We start from the raw sequence: 18,803 nt of genomic DNA, 5'->3' as shown, positions 1-18,803 counted from the left end.
TTAAGGACAACGGACGCCCGACGGTGAGTGATCAGAATAGCTCACCCCATGAGCCTTTGGCTCTGGTGAGCTAAAAATATAATATAATAATATAAATAATAAATATAATAAGATTTCATTAATGAACATGATATACTACATTTTCATTTGTGGCTATGCCACTCATGAAAATACTGAATCTGGAGTTCACTCCTAAATGATATTTCAATCTTACACTGTAACAAACAAATATCTCTATATTATTTACCTTTATATTTCTCAAGTCAGTATATTGAAACACATGTTTCTCCTTTAGCTTTAAATATATATTCTCTGCATCCATTTCTTTATGAAGTATTGAAGTCTGACTATGCAATGCTGTACGGCTTACCTCTGTAAAGATATGGCACATAAACATGTACTTTAAAAAGATCAACATTGGTAACAAGAGGGCCATGATGGCCCTAGATGACTAAATCCCAGAGTTAGGCTGCTTATTTGAACAGCTTTGGAAGATGTAACCCAAAACACAACAAGAGCTGTCACAGGAGACTGTGTGCTTGACTATATTTCGATGCAGGATAGTGAAACTGGGCATATCTGAGGACAATGGAGCTGTCACTGGAGTGTTTAATGACTCCAATGGTTGATGAAGATATTGCACAATATGAGAATCATTTTTTCCTCTAATCACAACACAAAAATTCACTTACTATTTGACGGTTTCGACCTCAGCTGAGGCCATCATCAGAATGCAGAAGTGCACGAGATCGGTCATGCTCGATGATTTTCGTCACTTTCTGTGACGAAAACTGAATCGTAGACTCGTGAGAGCTGGTGGGCCCCCTCGTCCCTGTTCATGACCTCTCTATGGGCTCGTATGTGTATCGCCTCTTTGATCACTCTGTTCTTGTAATCTGACTCCCAATCAATTATTGTCGCCCCCTCTCAGTCTAGTGAAATTTTGTGTTGTGATTAGAGGAAAAATATGATTCTCAAATTGGATTATTACCAACATGATTAACTCTTTCAAGGATATATTGCACAATAGCTGGAGTCTTAAATTTCAAGCAAAAGGGGCATAATTCATGAAACATTTTTGCCAGAGTTATGCACCTTGTGTCATATGACGTGGGTGATAAGGTGAAACAACCTTTTTAAGTTTGAACCATAATTATCCATTTAGTAATAATTGAGATAAAGTGAAAGTGTCAAAACTTTAACCTGAAATTCTAAGTAAAAAGGGGGGATAATTCACAAAATATTGGTGTATGTGTTATGGCCCTTGTGTCATATGATGTGAATGATGATGTTGAACAACTATTTTAAATTTGAATCAAATCCATTTAGTAATAACTGAGATATAGTGAAAGTGAATCAAAACTTTAACCTGAAATTCTAAGTAAAAGGGAGATAATTCATTAAATACTGGTACCAGAGTTATGGGCCTATTGTCATTTGATGTGAGAGATGATGTGGAACAACTACTTTCAGTTTAAATCAAATCATTTAGGAATAACTGAGACAGAGTGGAAGTACATCAAAACTTTAACATGAAATTCTAAGTAAAAAGGCGGATAATTCATGAAATATTGGTGTGAGAGTTATGGCCCTCGTGCCATATGATGTAGGTGATGATGAGGAATAACTGTTTAAAGTTTAAAGCAACCATCAAGTAACTGCAGACATATGGAGAGAAAAGAAAAAGTGTAAAATTGTTTTAACAAAGGTGGGGAAGCGGAAAGACGCCGACACCAGAGTGAGTAGGATAGCCCCCCATATACTTCGTATAGTCGAGCTAAAAATGTCTATGAAATTATTTTGAAATAGTGCCAGTGTTTCCTGACACTAAAATTTTAATACTTTCTACAAATAAAATTTTAATATGGGCAGGTAATGTGTGTTGGGGGAAGAGGGGCGGAGGGGGAGGATAAAGACATTGGGTGAATGACAACATTGGGTGAATGATGACACAGGATACTAAGTGACAATATCAAACAGTTCCCAGGATATTATTTACAACAGCTCGGCCAAGCTGGACAATATACGTCCGAAGGGTTACATCAGAGGATGGGAGAAAAATTTAAAGAACTTGACTGTTGGAGCCCAAAGGACAAGAACAACAAAAAGAAGAAATTCCAAAAAAAAAGTCCACAAAAAAATCCTTACCAGGTACAGGTATGTAAAAATACACCTAAAAATTGGAGGTGACCTTGACCTTGAAGTGAGTCATCCGAAACATGTGCTTTGCAGTCGCCTTGGTGTGGTGTACATTTGTTTTTTAGTTTCTTTGAAATCCTTCAAGCAGTTCAAGAGTAACAGGGCGGACACAAAACAAACTGATATGACCTTTGAACCCTAAGTGTGGCCTTAATCTTGAAGCGAGACAACCAAAACATGTGCTCTGCAAGTCGTCTCAGTGTGGTGAACATTTGTGTAAAGTTTCTTTGAAATCCTTCAAGGGGTTCGAGAGTTACAGAGCGGACACGAAATTGCTAACGGACGGACAGATACCAGGGGTATAACACAATACGTCCCTCTTTCGGGATTATAATAACAAGAGGACACTAAAGGTCCTGTATCGTTCACCTGACCTAATTCTTCCCACAGATAACCTAGTATTTACTTTAGCCTAGATTTCACAGAGACAAATATTTTGATTGTTTTAAGTTTAGTTCCAATTTTTATAAAATGTGAAAAATCTAGACGGACTGGACAAAAATACCAAATTTTGCACAGAAGTAGTTTTGACCTATTCAAGACTTTTGGTTGTAAATGCCAAGGTCACAGCTTTTGAATTCTATTTTAAGAATATTCAAAACAGCTGCAATTAAAAAAGGAAGTGTCTAGGGGTACAGATCTGTAACTCTAGAATTTGATTCTTTGGGTAAGGTTGCGTACCTCTAGACAAGACTGTTTGGGGTTTTCTAGGAGTACTGACCTCACTTTCTCTGATATTTAGTTTCAGTTTACATCTGACAAACAAACAGTTGCTTCTGGTTTGAGTTGTTGACAGGGATGCATTTATATCAAATTCTGTCCTAGATTTGATAGTAACAAGAGTTTGTAGAACATGAAATGCCCCCCCCCCTCGAACCCCCTTGATGCATTCAGTAATTGCACAAGAAACAAAAATTATTTGCTCACTGTAAACAAAAGTTCTACTTTTCTGGTTCAATGTGACCTTGACTTTTGACCTATTGACCTAAAAATCAACAGGGGTCATCTGCTGGTCATGATCAACCTCCCTATTAAGTTTCGTGATCCTAGGCCCAAGCGTTCTCAAGTTATTGTCCGGAAAGGGTTTAACTGTTCCGGGTAGATGTGACCTTACTGTTTGGCCTACTAACCTCAAAATCTAAAGGGGTCAATTACTGGTCATGACCAATCTCCCTATCAAGTTTCGTGATCCTAGGCCCAAGCGTTCTCAAGTAATTGTCACCATTCTAAGTTCGAATCCAGTCAGTGTTGACCGTTTGGGGGTTGAACTCTTATAAGCTGGCCACGTCTTAAGTTAGGGAAGTGGTAGAGCTAACATTGGGCTCAACATATAGTTCAATAACACATGAAGGGGTCAGTCTACAATGTGTAGACTTAATGTTAATTGATTCACAGACAGCTGACTTTCAGTAACTACAGTTTTAATTTACAGTCCATATAACAATCTAATAAATCCAAAGTTGAAATTAAAAGTTAATCACTGTATATTATTTTATTATGAAGTCTTAAATGTAAAACTGATGTAGCAGACTTATAGTTAAACAGTCTTAAATTTGCTACAATAATTAACGGTGGTGAACACGACACTCCTAGTAGCGAACATTATGCTACCAATCTGAGTTCACTTCTCTAACTGCCTCTAAAAAAAGTCTTTTTCCTTCTTTTTTAAAAAACAAAATGTGTAAAACTCCTTTTTCAAAACTCAACCAATCAAATTATTCAAAATCATTAACCAATAATTTGAGAGAGAAAATTCATCCAATGGGATGATACTTTACATAAGAAAATGACAATATTGCTTAAGGGAAATCTTATTTACATCTATCACCTTTAAAGTAAAGCTTGTTTGACTTAATCAGAAACCATCAGCCTTAGAGGAAGTCAGTAACAAGTCCTAAAGACTTATCAATTAAAACTGATAAAGTATTAAATGGCTTCCAATACTATAAGTGTCAGAGTCAAGGTGACAGACATTTGATTAACAATAAAAACCTTAACTTAAAGTAAGCTATATACATAAAATCATTACTATATGAATATTAAAATGATTATGTAATAAAAGAATTTTTTCCAGAATTCTACTTTATTACATAATCATCTGGAAACGGTTTAACTGTTCCGGCTCATTGTACCCTTGACCTTTGACCTACTGACCTCAAAATCATTAGGGGTCATCTGATGGTCATGATTAACTTCTCTATCAACTTTCATGATCCTTGGCCCAAGTGTTCTTGTGTTATTGTCCGGAAACCGTTCAACTGTTCCAGGTCAATGTGACCTTTAACTTTGACCTAATAATTTCAAAATCAGTTGAGGTCATCTGCTCGTCATGACCAAACTTTCTATCAACTTTTCTGATCCTAGGCTCAAGCTGTCTTGAAATATCATCTGGAAACCGTTGTACTGTTCCTGGTCACTGTGACCTTAACCTTATCTAGTACCTTAGATGTGAAGTCGTTTATCCCATCTTACTAGTAAATACACATTATGTGGTTATTTTCATCATGTTTCCTTAAAAACGGGACCCTCTCAGTCGGTGCAATTTTGCCTCACAGGATCCCTCTTGACTCTCTGCACCCGGCAAAGGAACCCTCTTCGACATAATTTTCTATCAGCACAGGCACCCTCAACTTCAATGTTATAATTTTGAGATGGTATTCTTATTAATCTGCTTCTAAGAGAAATAAATCATGGTGTTTTTACTTCCCTTAATATACTTTTAAATTGAAAATAAATCAGCAATATCACATAACATGCGTATTTAATTATATAAATTATATCATCACTAAGTGATATTCAAGTAACTTTTAAATGCAAATTTGTATAATTTGGTTTGATACAAAGAGAGGCCATTCATGCATAGCTAGTCTGAAAAGGGGGCATTAAGCGACACATATGTACCATAACAAACCCCCGTTCACCCGGGCACACAAGTCTGTACCAGAAACATCGATATTTTTCCATACACTGACGTCTGACTTTTGTATTGGATGCGATTAGTGTCGTGGCATTAATTTTTTTATTATTTCAGTATTGTCAATCTTATTCAGTATTCAGACTATAGAACAAATTTATAGTAGTTACATTACATTGTATGCGTATGTAATAAAAAGGTTATCATCTTTGCATCATTAAATATTCACTCGTTCTTTAGCAGAAGAATATTGCGCTCCTAAAGTCGTGCAATTTATTTCCACTGCAAAACTCGTGAGTAGCTAGTAACCTATAATTATTGTGGTGCTTTTATATGCGAACACCATCTCACAACTCTAACATTAAAATTAAACTGAGAGGGCGACGGTGACGATAGAAAAATAATTGTGTCCGAGTGGGTTCCGGTGCCGTGTGCAGAGAATCAAGAGGGATCCTGTGAGGCAAAATTTAGCAGACTGAAAGGGATCCCGTGCATTAACGAAATTGAAAGTAGAGCATTTTTAAGGAAATTTGATGACAATAACCACATATTGTGTATTTATCAACGGCTTTACATCTATGGTATTAGGTACTTGCTATATTCAAGGAAAGTCGTATTTAAGTTTCATAAACTTCGCACGGACGTTCATTCAAGCCAGTACCCTCCATCTACATTCCATCTTTGTTTGGACTTGTGTCAACTGATAAAAGAAATGTAATGATAAACAAGAGGGTCATGATGACCCTGAATCAATCACCTGAGTAATATGAGCCACATGTTTAAAATGGTAAACTGATGCAAAGAGCTATAAAAATAAATAGATCTGAAACTTGAAAGGCATACAGAGCAAATCTCGCCAACATCACGTGACTACTGAATGAGATCTCGTTTACCGGAAGTGATGCGTTCTCCACGTGCTATTTTGTATGCGAAAGCAAGTATTCATCGGTAAATTAATTATCACACTTTGAGCACGCTTCTTTTGATGGTAAGAAACGTGTACTTTGTGTCGTAAGACTATTTCACATTAAACTAATGTTGTTTTAGAAGCTATAGCTAACATGTATTTTAAATGTAGTTTTAAAGTTACAAATTGTAACTCCATGCTCGCCAATGTTTGTTTTTACTAAGATACTGCCGATTCACGCTCTGACACGAGATCACGCAAGATTACAGCCAGTTACCATTCTGTGTATTTTATACTTCTTTGACTGATGCTAAAATATTAGAAAGTCGGCCAGAAGTCATATTCATGGTCAATGAAAGTCAGTTTTACGATCAGTGTGCAAAACTGTACATGTCATTCAAATTTCAAGGCTGTATCTTAAAACAAGAGATCACAGAGTGATCTTGGCGCCCACCATTGAGCCATTTTAGATTGTTCCAAATTTCAAGACTAGTCCAAGGTCAAAATCAAGGTCAAATTTCATTTCAGTACACATGACTGTGCATGTGGTCCATGCTGAAGCTTGAGAAATGTGAAAGTGGGTCACAAGATCAATTTCAAGGTCAAAGTTCATTTTGGTATACAAAACTATGCATGTGCTTCAAATTTGGAGGCTGCAGCTTGAGAAATGTGAAAGTAGGTACTAGATAAAAATCAATGTCAAATTTCAATTCAGAACACAAAAATATGCATGTGGTCCAAATTTGAAGCCTGTAGCTTCAGAAATGTGGAAGTAGGTCACTAGGTCAAAATCAAGGTCAAATTTCATTTCGGAACACAAAACCAAGCATGTGGTCCAAATTTGAAGCCTGTACCATCAAAAATGTGAAAATAGGTCACTAGGTCAATGTCAAGGTCAAAGTTTTTTTTTGGTACACAAAACTACAGTATGCATGTAGTCCAAATTTGAAGGATGTAGCTTGAGAAATGTGAAAGTAGGTCACTAGCTCAATGTCAAGGTCAAAGTTTTTTCCAGTGCACAAAACTATGCAAGTGGTCCAAATTCGAAGGCTGTAGCTTGAGAAATGTGAAAGTAGGTCAAAATCAATGTCAAATTTCATTTTTGAACACAAAACTATGCATGTGGTCCAAATCTGAAGCCTGTATCTTCAACAAGAGGGCCATGATGGCCCTATATCGCTCACCTGTTATCATTGCACTTGAGGACAAGAAGGTCCTCAGAAAAAATATCTAAATCCAAAGGACAGGAACAACAAAGGGAAGAAATTTAACCAAAAAGAAAAAAAAATCTTAAAAGGTACAGATATGTCAAAATACACCTAAAAATTGGAGATACCATCCATGTTGTACCACAGAAAAGTGGTCTCGGTTTTTCCCTACAGCCAATAATAAAAAAGTTACTCAAAATAAGCTATTTATAGTAACGTAAAAGGGAAGTAATTAAAAAGAAAATTATTGTAAGTGAACAAAAGAAGGATCTGCCAAATAAATCTGTTGACATAAATGAAATTTCAGATCAGTACCTTCATTAGTTACAGAGATATACCCATTTTAATTTGAAATAAAGGGAGGTAATTTGACATAAAATCAGTCCACAGTTATCTACCCTGATTGGCTCAGTCCAACTAATGACATTAATGAAATTTAAAATAAGTCCTATAAGTACTTACTGTTACTGATATAAATCCATTTTGATTACAATCAGGGGAGGTAATCAGATATAAAATAACTCTGAAACCTACGACTGGATCTGATTTGTCATGGAAACCAAGATTTATTGTTGTTGAAGATATTTTGGAAGTTTGTATCAAACAAGTGAATGAAGTATTGACATGCAATATAAAGTCCCCTACTGGAAGGCACCTAATTTTCTCTACTGCAGTATAACATAATGAACTGATATCTGTCAATGATGTATAAACAATATTGTACTACATGTACATTATGTTATAACAACACACTTGGATTAAAATGTGCATATATAAAAACCCACAGTTGTTTTCATATTGAATTTTTTTGGCTGATTATAAAAATGTTATCATGTAAGTTATTTATAGTAACAACAAAATTAATCTTTGAAAAAAAAAAAAAAAAAAAAAAAAATCTATATAATATAAGTCCACAAGAAACTCTTTACCAGATAGGTCAAAATACACCTAAAAATTGGATGTAACATGCATGCTGTACCACAGAAAAGTGGTCTCGATTTTTCTCTACCGCCAGTAATAAAAAAGTTACAATAAAATCTATTTATAGTAAAACAAAGGGACATAATTCTAAAAACAAGGGTGCCTCATGGTGGTGAACATTTGGTCCAAGTTACATCAAAATCCCTCCATACATGAAGAAGAAATGTTCCGTACAAAGTCATTCTTGAATTTGACATTTGACCTCTAAATACGACCTTGACCTTAGACCTAGGGACCTGGTTCTTGCGCATGACATGTTGTCTCATCCAGGGGAATATTAGTGCCAACTGATATCTAAATCCTGCTTTGCATGACAAAGTTATAGACCGGACAGGAAAAAAATCCTCTTGACCTTTGATCTCAAAGTGTGACCTTGACCTTTAAGCTAGGTACTCGGAGTTGCGCATGACAAGTCGTCTCATCATGGGGAACATTTATGCCAAGTTATATTGTAATCCCTTGATGGATGACAGAGTTCTGGATCGGACAGGGAAAAAACCTTATTGACCTTTGACCTCCAATTGTGACCTTGACCTTTGAGCTAAGGGTCTGGGCTTTGCGCAAGACATGTTGTCTCATCATGGGGAACATTTGTGTCAAGTAATATTAAAATCCCTTCATGGATGGCAGAGTTATGGACGGGACAGGAAAAAAACTCTGTTGACCTTTGACCCCCAATTGTGACCTTGACCTTTGAGCTAGGGGTCCGGGATTTGCGCATGACACGTCGTCTCATCATGGGGAACACTTGTGCTAAGTGATATTAAAATTCCTTAATGAATGTCAGAGTTATGGACCGGACACGAAACAGACCCTGTTCATGCTATGTTAACATTTGACTGCTAAGTGTGACCTTGACCTTTGAGCTAGGGGTCTGAAAGTTGTGCACGACACATCGTCTTATTATGAGGTACATTTGTGCCAAGTAATATTAAAATCCCTTCATGGATGGGAGAGTTATGGACCGGACAGGAAAAAAGCCTTGTTGACCTTTGACCTCCAATTGTGACCTTGACTTTTAAGCTAGGGGTCCAGGTTTTGTGCATCACACGTCGTTTCCTCATGGGAAACATTTGTGCCAAGTCATATTAAAATCTCTTCATGGATGGGAGAGTTATGGACCGGACAGGAAAAAAGCCTTGTTGACCTTTGACCTCCAATTGTGACCTTGACCTTTGAGCTAGGGGTCCGGGATTTGCGCATGACACGTCATCTCATCATGGGGAACATTTGTGCCAAGTAATACTAAAATCCCTTCAAGGATGGGAGAGTTGTGGACCGGACAGGAAAAAAGCCCTGTTGACCTTTGACCTCCAATTGTGACCTTGACCTTTGAGCTAGGGGTCCGGGTTTTGCGCATGACACGTCGTCTCATCATGGGGAACATTTGTGCCAAGTAATATTAAAATCCCTTTATGGATGACAGAGTTATGGACCGGACACGAAATTGCGGACGGACGGATGGACGGACGTTCCTACATATGGATACTTATGTGGCTACTCTTTTGTTCTCTCTATTGTTCTTTTAGCCACGTAAGAGAAAAATAGCCACATAAAAGCCTCACGGAATGAATGACATCAAAGAAAAAGTACAGTTACCTATTGTTCCTATAGCCACCTAAGTATGCAAATGTGAGCTCGGACGGACGGACGGACGGACGGACGGAATGACGGAAAAGAGCATTCCTATAGTCCCCAAAACTGGTTTTCAACCAGTAGGGGACTAATAAAACCATAAATGAAGTCTCTATATGGATGCAAAAGCCAAAATAGCCAATTTTGGACCACTAGGGGGCCATAACTCTGGAACCCAAGATGGAATCTGGCCAGTCTAAGAAAGGAACCAAGATCTTGTGGTGATACAAGTTGTGTGCAAGTTTGGTTAAAATCAAATCATAAATGAAGCTGCTATTGTGCAGACAAGGTCAAAATAGCTAAGATTGGCCCTTTCAGGGGCCATTTAACTCTGAAACCCATTATGGGATCTGGCCAGTTCAACAAAGGAACTAAGATCTTATGGCGACACAAGTTTTGTGCAAGTTTGATTAAATTCAAATCATAAATGAAGCTGCTATTGTGCAGACAAGAAATTGTTGACGGATGGACGACGAACGAATGGTGATCACAAAAGCTCACCTTGTCACTATGTGACAGGTGAGCTAAAAATGTGAAAGTAGGTCACTAGGTCAAAGTTTTTTCCTGTGCACAAAACTATGCATGTGGTCCAAATTTAAAGGCTGTAGCTACAGAAATGTGAAAGTAGGTCACTAGGTCAAAATCAAGGCAACTCATGTCAATGTTCATCTTGCCACTCAAAACTATACATGTGGTCCAAATTTGAATGTTGTAGGTTATTGACAAGATTTTAAAAGCTTTTCCCTATATAAGTCTATATGAACCATGTGACCCCCGGGCGGGGCCGTATTTGACCCTAGGGGGATAATTTGAACAAACTTGGTAGAGAACCACGAGATGATGCTACATAACAAATATTAAAGCCCTAGGCTTTGTGCTTTGGACAAGAAGATTTTCAAAGTTTTTCCCTATATAAGTCTATGTAAACCATGTGACCCCCAGGGCGGGGCCATATTTTACCCTAGGGGGATAATTTGAACAACCTTAGTAGAAAACTACTAAATGATGTCACATACAAAATATCAAATCCCTAGGTCCTGTGGTTTTGGACAAGAGGTTTTTCCCTATATAAACCATGTGACCCCGGGGCGGGGCCATATTTGACCCAAGGGATATAATTTGAATCATCTTGGTAAAGGACCACTAGATGATGCTTCATACTAAATATCAAAGCCCTAGGCCCTGTGGTTTTGGACAAGAAGATTTTCAAAAATTTTCCCTATATAAATCTATGTAAATTATAAAAATAAACAAAGGGCCATAACTCACTTAAAAATTGTTGAACCAGTCTGATTTTCAGAGGGACACAACTAGGGTAGCAATACATCATTCTGACAAGGTTTGGTCAAAATCCCCCTAGTAGTTTCTGAGGAGATGCGGAAACGAGAAATTGTTAACAGACGGACAGACGGAATGACAGACGGACGACGGACAAAGAGTGATTTGAATAGCCCACCATCTGATGATGGTGGGCTAAAAACAAGAAAGTAGGTCAAAGTCACAGTCAGGTGACCACTTAATCACTTGGGGTCATCAGGTAATTATAACTGTCTAGGAAATATGATCTGATAATTTTTGAGGTATTTATTCCTATATAACTCATATAACAAGTGACTCCCCAGGGTGGGGCCTCTTTTCACCCCAGGTGAATAATTTGAACAATCTTGTTGGACATCCACTAGGCAATGCTAAATACCAAATATGAAAGGCCTAGGCCTTGAACTTTCAGACAAGAAGATTTTTTCCCCTATATAAGTCTATGTTAAATTTGGGACCCCCAGGGCACGCCCTCTTTTCACCCTAGGGGCATAATTTGAACAATTTTGGTAGAGGACCACAAGGCAATGCAGCATACCAAATATCAAAAGCATAGGCCTTGCAGTTTCAGACAAGTAGATTTTATTAAGTTTTTTTCCTATATAAGTCTATGTAAAACTTGAGACCCTCTAGGGCAGGGCCTCTTTTCACCCCCAGGTAATAATTTGAAGAATTTTGGTAGAAGACCTCAAGGTAATGCTACATACAAAATATCAAAGGCCTAGGTCTTGTGGTTTTAGACAAGAAGATTTTTAAAGTTTTTTCTATATAAGTCTATGTAAAACTTGGGACCCTCGTGGCAGGGCCTCTTTTCACCGGAGGGGCATAATTTGAATAATTTTCATAGAGGACCATTAGATGATGTTACATGCCAAATATCAAGGCTCTATGTCTTCCAGTTTTGGACTAGAAGTTTTTTTAAAGTTTTTCCTTTCGGTCGCCATGGCAACCAGAGTTCTGCATGGAATTCAATTCTTTGAATAATTTTGAAAGGGGACCACCCAAGGATCATTCCTGTGAAATTTGATGTAATTCTGTCTAGTGGTTTTCAAGCAGAAGATTTTTTTAGAAAATGTTGAAAGATGCATGACACACGACGGACACAGTGAGCGGTCATAAAAGCTCACCATGAGCCTTTGGCTCAGGTGAGCTAAAAAGCAATGGTATATAGCTACATAATTCCGTGGTTCATGTTTTTCATGCACAAACCTGTGTTTAGGAAGAAAGTTTTAATTTTCTGAGCTCCCCAACACTGGAGAACTTTCATTGTTTACCACAAGGAGTGTCTTGTGCGTGAACAGAGAGGGATCCGTTTTCTCATTTTCCACAGAGAGGGATCTGATATGTGTATACACCGTGTTTTACTAAATACTGTTTTATTTTGTTTATAAACAAATTGTATAAAATATGTCTCTTTAAGCTGAGAGCAACATCACTATGGTACACAATTAAGGATTTTGGTTTCAATCATAAATATAATATCATTTTCATAGAAATAGCACAGTTTTAATAATGATGAGTGTCCGTAACATATAATATAATGTTTCTGTCATAATTTTTCTCTAAAAATGCAAAGGTTTGGATTTCATTGTGAAAGGTATTCAAGTAAAGGAAAATAAGAGTTCAGTGCTTAAGGCCTTTCCATTTTAATATGAAAATGTGTCCAAATGTTAGTGCGTAAGTCAACAATTCTTTCTAATTTTTCAAGTTTAAATTACTATAACTGGTGTTACTCCTTTTTCATTTCAACAAGTCCTGTGAAATTTTGACAGAAAGTGCTAAAATGTCAGTAAGGATCCAATATTGTTTACATATAACAGAGAAAAACAGTGCTACATTTTTTTCAACAGAACCTTTTGTTGTAAACAGTGTAATATTTCAACAAGAGGGTCATGATGACCCTAAATCGCTCACCTGAGTTATATGAGCCACATGTTTCAAATGGTAAACTGATTCTAAAACACTGGAAGTAGGTCAGTAGGTCACATTCATGGTAACTAAAAGTCAGTTTTAAGATCGGTATGCAAAACTGTACATGTCATCCAAATTTCAAGGCTGTATCTTGTAAACATGTTTGACCTAGTGATTTCATGGAAACAAATACAGTCAAACTCGCTTGATATGAACTCTTCGGGACCTGGGAAATGTGCTCGTATCAAACGAAATTCGTATTAACGAATGTATGACACTTGGGTAATTTGCCCGAGCAAGTTGGGCAGTATCACTGGTATTGCCGTTGAATAACTTTCGATAAATAAAAATACAGTAGTGAATAGATGCTCATTAGTAGTTATAACTGATTAAGTGAGTGTGTTCAGTTTACAATGAAATAACTCAACAAAATGCATACTTAAACACGTAAAAATGTATGAAAAATAAATTTTAATGTACAAATGTATTGAATCATCAAGTGTTTAAAGCATAGATCTAGCACATATAGATACACAGGAATACGGTAACGTGTATATGTCAATGCATTTTTGCAACAGGTACTTTACACATGGTATTTCAAACATTTACTTGAAAAAAAAAAAAGGTAAATTTTGGTTGTATTTTTGATACTAAAAGTACACTACATAGCCCTAAAACATACGATGAAGTTATATTTTCATGGAGAGGTGTACAAATGGAAGTAATTGTCGCTGAACTGCTAAAGACATTATTACTTGGACTCGATTGTTATGAATAAAATAACTGCATACATAGTGTTTATCTCTTTATTATGTATTTATCGAATACAGGTGATAATCACTTCGACTAAATATCAGCACTGTAGAGATTCAAACTGTTAAAAGATCAAGCGTAGCAAAAAAATAAAAATAAAAGAAAAATGGCCGCCGACTTCTAAAATTAGTTCGTATAAAAAATGGAAACTTATAACATCTGAGCTCATTGGGACTTCCAAAATGTGTTCTTATCTCCCGAAAATTCGTATGAAGCGAGTTCGCTATTACCGAAATTTTTTTACAAAGAAATAAAAGGGCTCAGCCAGGGAATCCGGATTTTGTTCGTTATAGCCGAAAATTCGTATCAAGCGAGTTCGTATTAAGTGGACTCGACTGTACTCTGGCCAATTTTCATTAGGATTGGACCAAAAATGTGGTCTCTTGAGTTTAAATAAGTATTTTCTTTGATATGACCTAGTGACCTAGTTTTTTGCCCCAGAAGACCCATATTCAAATTCGACCTAGATTTCATCAAAGCAATCATTCTGACCAAATTTCATGAAGATCAATTGAAAAATACAGCCTCTATTGCATACACATTTTTTTTTTTATTTGACCTAGTGACCTACTTTTTGACCCCAAATGGCCCATATTCAAATTCGACCTAGATTTTATCAAAGCAATCATTCTAACCAAATTTTATGAAGATCAACTGAAAAATAGAGCTTCTATCACATACATAATCTTTTTCTTTGATTTGACCTAGTGACCTTGTTTTTGATCTCAGATGACCAATATTCAAATTCAACCTAGATTTTATTAAGGCTATCATTCTAACCAAATTTCATGAAGATCAATTCAAAAATACAGCCTCTATCGCATACACAAGAATTTTCTTTGATTTGACCTAGTGACCTAATTTTTGACCCCAGATGATCCATATTCGAATTCAACCTAGATTTCATCAAAGCAATCATTCTGACCAAATTCTTTGAAGATCAATTGAAAAATACAGATTCTTTGTACACACAAGGGTTTTCTTTGACTTGACATAGTGACTTAGTTTTTAAGCCCAGATGACCCATATTGGAACTCAACTTAGACTTCATCAAGGCAATCATTCTGACAAAATTTCATGAAGATCAATTGAAAAATACAGCCTCTATTGCATACACAAGCTAAATGTTGACAGACAGACGCCGGACATCGAGCGATCACAATAATTCCCCTGAGCACTGCTCAGGTAAGCTAAAAATAAGAAAGTAGGTCAGTAGGTCAAGGTCACAGTCAGGTGACACGTAATCACTTGGGTACATCAGGTAAATATAATTAAACAGTCTAGGAAATATGATCTAATAATTTTTGAAGTTTTTTTTCCTATATAACTCATATAACAAGTGACCACCAGGGCGGGGCCTCTTCACCCAAAGGCCTTTCACCCAAGGGAACAATCCTGTTAGAGGTCCACTAGGCAATGATACATACCAAATATCAAAAGCCTAGGCCTTGATCATTCAGACAAGAAGATTTTTTTTTTCCCTATATAAGCCTATGTTAAATTTGGGACCACCGATGCTGGGCCTCTTTTCACCCCAGGGGCACAATTTAAACAATCTTCATAGAGGACCACAAGGCAATGCTACATACAAAATATCAAAGGCCTAGGTCTTGTAGTTTCAGACAAGAAGATTTTTTAAAGTTTTTTCCTATATAAGTCTATGTAATATTTGAGGCTCCCCGGAACGGGCCCTCTTTTTTAACCACATGGTAATAATTTGAACAATTTTGGTAGAGGACCACAAGGCAATGCTACATACCAAATATCACAGGTCTAGGTCTTGTGGTTTTGGACAAGAAGATTTTTCCTATGTTAGTCTATGTAAAACTTGTGACCCCTGCCCGGGACAGGGCCTCTTTTCACCTCAGGGGCAGAATTTGAACAATCTTGATAGAGGACCATAAGATGATGTCACATGCTAAATATCAAGGCTCTACGTCTTGCGGTTTTGGACAAGAAGATTTTTAAAGTTTTTCCTTTCGGTTGCGTTCTGCATGGAATTAAATTTTTTGAACAATTTTGAAAGGGGACCACCCAAGGATCATTCCTGTGAAGTTTGGTGTAATTCTGCCCAGTGGTTTTCAAGAAGAAGATTTTTTTAGAAAATGTTGACAGACATACGATGGACATTGAGCGGTCACAAAAGCTCACCATGAGCCTTTGGCTCAGGTGAGCTAAAAAGTTAAAAAGGTAGACCAGAAATGCTGTAAAGTCTGTTCAAGTGGTTATTATGCTATACTGTAAGAATAAAATTTTATTTTTACTCCTTCAGTGCAACATGCTGGTGCACTTTATTTTGAAAATGGTGATATCAAGTGGTTGTTAAAACCCAAACTGCATTAATTTTATGGTGTCAAATATGAATTTTATTTTTACTCCTTCAGTGCAACATGCTGGTGCACTTTATTTTGAAAATGGTGATATCAAGTGGTTGTTAAAACCCAAACTGCATTAATTTTATGGTGTCAAATATGAACAATTTTACAGTCCATCTGTATAAGCTTCTCACATGCACCAAGGAATAGCCCTTACCTCTTTCTTGAAGATTAGTTTGTTTTAATTTGTCTCCAAGATCTATTCTCACTTTTCCTGAAATGGAGATAAAATATTTACAACATACAATGACAGACTGCACCTACTACTAATACTGACACTAATCAAATATACTGAACAGCAAAAGAAACTATCCAGATGTATAACTGGTATATTTTGAAATAAAAAAATAATTTTTCAAATTTGAATTTGTTTCTTCATAGCAAAATTACACTTGAAGATCTTCACGTGATAAATTTTTAAAAATCAATCAACCGTGAAGTCAGTAGTCCCACAATAGCCGTTTGAAAGGCTATATCTTTTGCGTGTCAGTTGCATTGTAACATCCCAATTGGACGCTTGCGCTAAATTTGATTCAGTCGTGCGGTTTAACCAACAATAATTTTTAAACTTTATGCTGTTTTTCGAGTTAGCCAATTATCAATATTTCCAATGACAATAAAATTTTACAAAGAAAATTGTTGATTACAGGCGCACGTGAATTTCATGCAAAACCGCTATTGTGGGACTACTGACTTTATGGCTGATTGATCTTTTAAAAAAAGTTTACATGTGAAGTTCTTCAAATGTAATGTGATATGAAAAAGACAAGTGATTTATGAATTAAAGTTTTAAACAAGCAAATTCAATGAATTGGTATTCCCCGCCTAAAGGGTTTGTGGTGAGGAATGGCAAAAAGATATATCTGGCAAAAAGTTAAGGATGTTAATAAGAAGCAAATAATTTCATTAGTCAAAATCAATTTAACAGAAAACAAATGTTTAACTAAAGAGTATTAAATTGTATGATACTTTGATCCAGACTAAACAATTTATTTTGAATGGGATATGCTTACTGTAATAAGCTTAGCTTTTAAAATTAAATGCAGTTAATTGAAATGTGAGCTTGAAGTTTAACTGGAAAGGAATATTGTCTTTGAGTGGTTTGGCACCCAGTGTTGCTGTTTAACAAGTTCATTTGAACTTAAAAGAACAGAATGTCCTTAAGAGAACACAGGTAAGATATCTTGAACATGGCTGAGGGCAAGGTTTGTGCAGTCACAACTTAACATGTTGAAGGTTTGAACATTTAAAAAAAAAAAAAAGGAATGGAAATATATATATCTATATAGATATATGGATATATTTAATTTTTAGGGGGTGGGGGTGCAGGGGAACGGGAGAGGAAACAAAATTTCACATGCTGATTATAAATATTGATGAAATTAAAAATGTATAAAAAAAAAAAAAAAAGGTTAAAAGGGGGAAGCTGGGTGGGGGTGGGGGAGAGGGGCAGAGGATGCATGATCAGTGGTGGGCATGACTGGGTGGGGTGGAGAAGTGAGGTGGGGGAATGGTACGACTTGGAAGGTTTGAAAAAAATCTAAAATAAGAAATGAAAAAAAAAATCTTTTTTTTTTGAGAGCGGGAGGGGGTGTGACCAAGGCAAATGGGTGACCAGGTGTGGGTGCGCAACTTCACATGTTTATAATAAATGTTCACAGAAAAGAATGAAAGAAATTTAATGAAATTCTGCCAAATGGTAAGTTTGTTATGTAGAAATATGTGGATTTTTAGACAATTAAAGGGCAATAACTCTGAAGTTACAAAAGAAATCCGTACAAAACTGTCTGTGCACAACCACATTATAGTGCTCTAAATTCTGTTAAAGTTTCATAGTTCTAGGTCAAATATATCAAAAGTTATGATGCAGAAATTGCCATATTTATAGTACCCTATATAGTTAACACCAGAAACTTCTAAGGGCCATAACTCTGGTGTTACTTGGGCAATCTGTCTGAAACTTGATGGGCCCCATAACCTCATGGTGGTGAACATGAAGTTTGTTTGAAAAAAATCTAATAAGGAATGATTTTTTTTTGGGGGGTGGGGGGGGGGGGGGGGGAGGGGTATAGTGGGGGGGGGAGGTGTGTGATCAAGGTAAGGGGGTGACCAGGTGTGGGTACACAACTTCACATGTTTACAATAAATGTTCATGGAAAAGAATGAAAGAAATTTAATGAAATTCTACCAAATGGTAAGTTTGTTATGTACAAATAAGTGGATTTTTATACAATTAAAGGGCAATAACTCTTAATTTACAAATAAATCTGAATGAAATTGTGTGTACACAACCATATTATGGTGATCTAAATTATGTTTAAGTTTCATAGTTCTAGGTCAAATATATCAAAAGTTATGATGCAGAAATTGCCATATTTATAGTACCCTATATAGTTAACACTAGAAACTTCTAAGGGCCATAACTCTGATGTTACTTGAGCAACCTGACTGAAACTTGACGGGCCGCAAGAAAAATTATAGTGGTGAACGTGTATATGAAGTTTTAAATAAATATTCCCAACCATTTCCTAGATATGGCTCCG

The 18,803-nt window shown here is 36.4% G+C and overlaps 1 protein-coding gene across 1 annotated transcript in view; it reads right to left on the bottom strand.

Annotated features, from left to right (window-relative positions):
• Positions 1-18,803, bottom strand: part of LOC123530115 (uncharacterized) — a 379,601-nt gene that overhangs the window by 99,846 nt on the left and 260,952 nt on the right. The window contains exons 27-28 of the mRNA XM_053517535.1: positions 16,418-16,474; positions 248-372 (exon numbers count right to left, since the gene is read on the bottom strand). Coding sequence (XP_053373510.1) covers positions 248-372; positions 16,418-16,474 — 182 coding nt within the window. The remainder of the gene's footprint in view (positions 1-247; positions 373-16,417; positions 16,475-18,803) is intronic.

The sequence above is a fragment of the Mercenaria mercenaria genome, chromosome 1 (assembly GCF_021730395.1).
Source record: "Mercenaria mercenaria strain notata chromosome 1, MADL_Memer_1, whole genome shotgun sequence".
NCBI lineage: Eukaryota > Metazoa > Mollusca > Bivalvia > Venerida > Veneridae > Mercenaria > Mercenaria mercenaria.
Note: the sequence above shows the minus strand (reverse complement) of the source record. Positions and strands in the feature narration are given on the sequence as shown.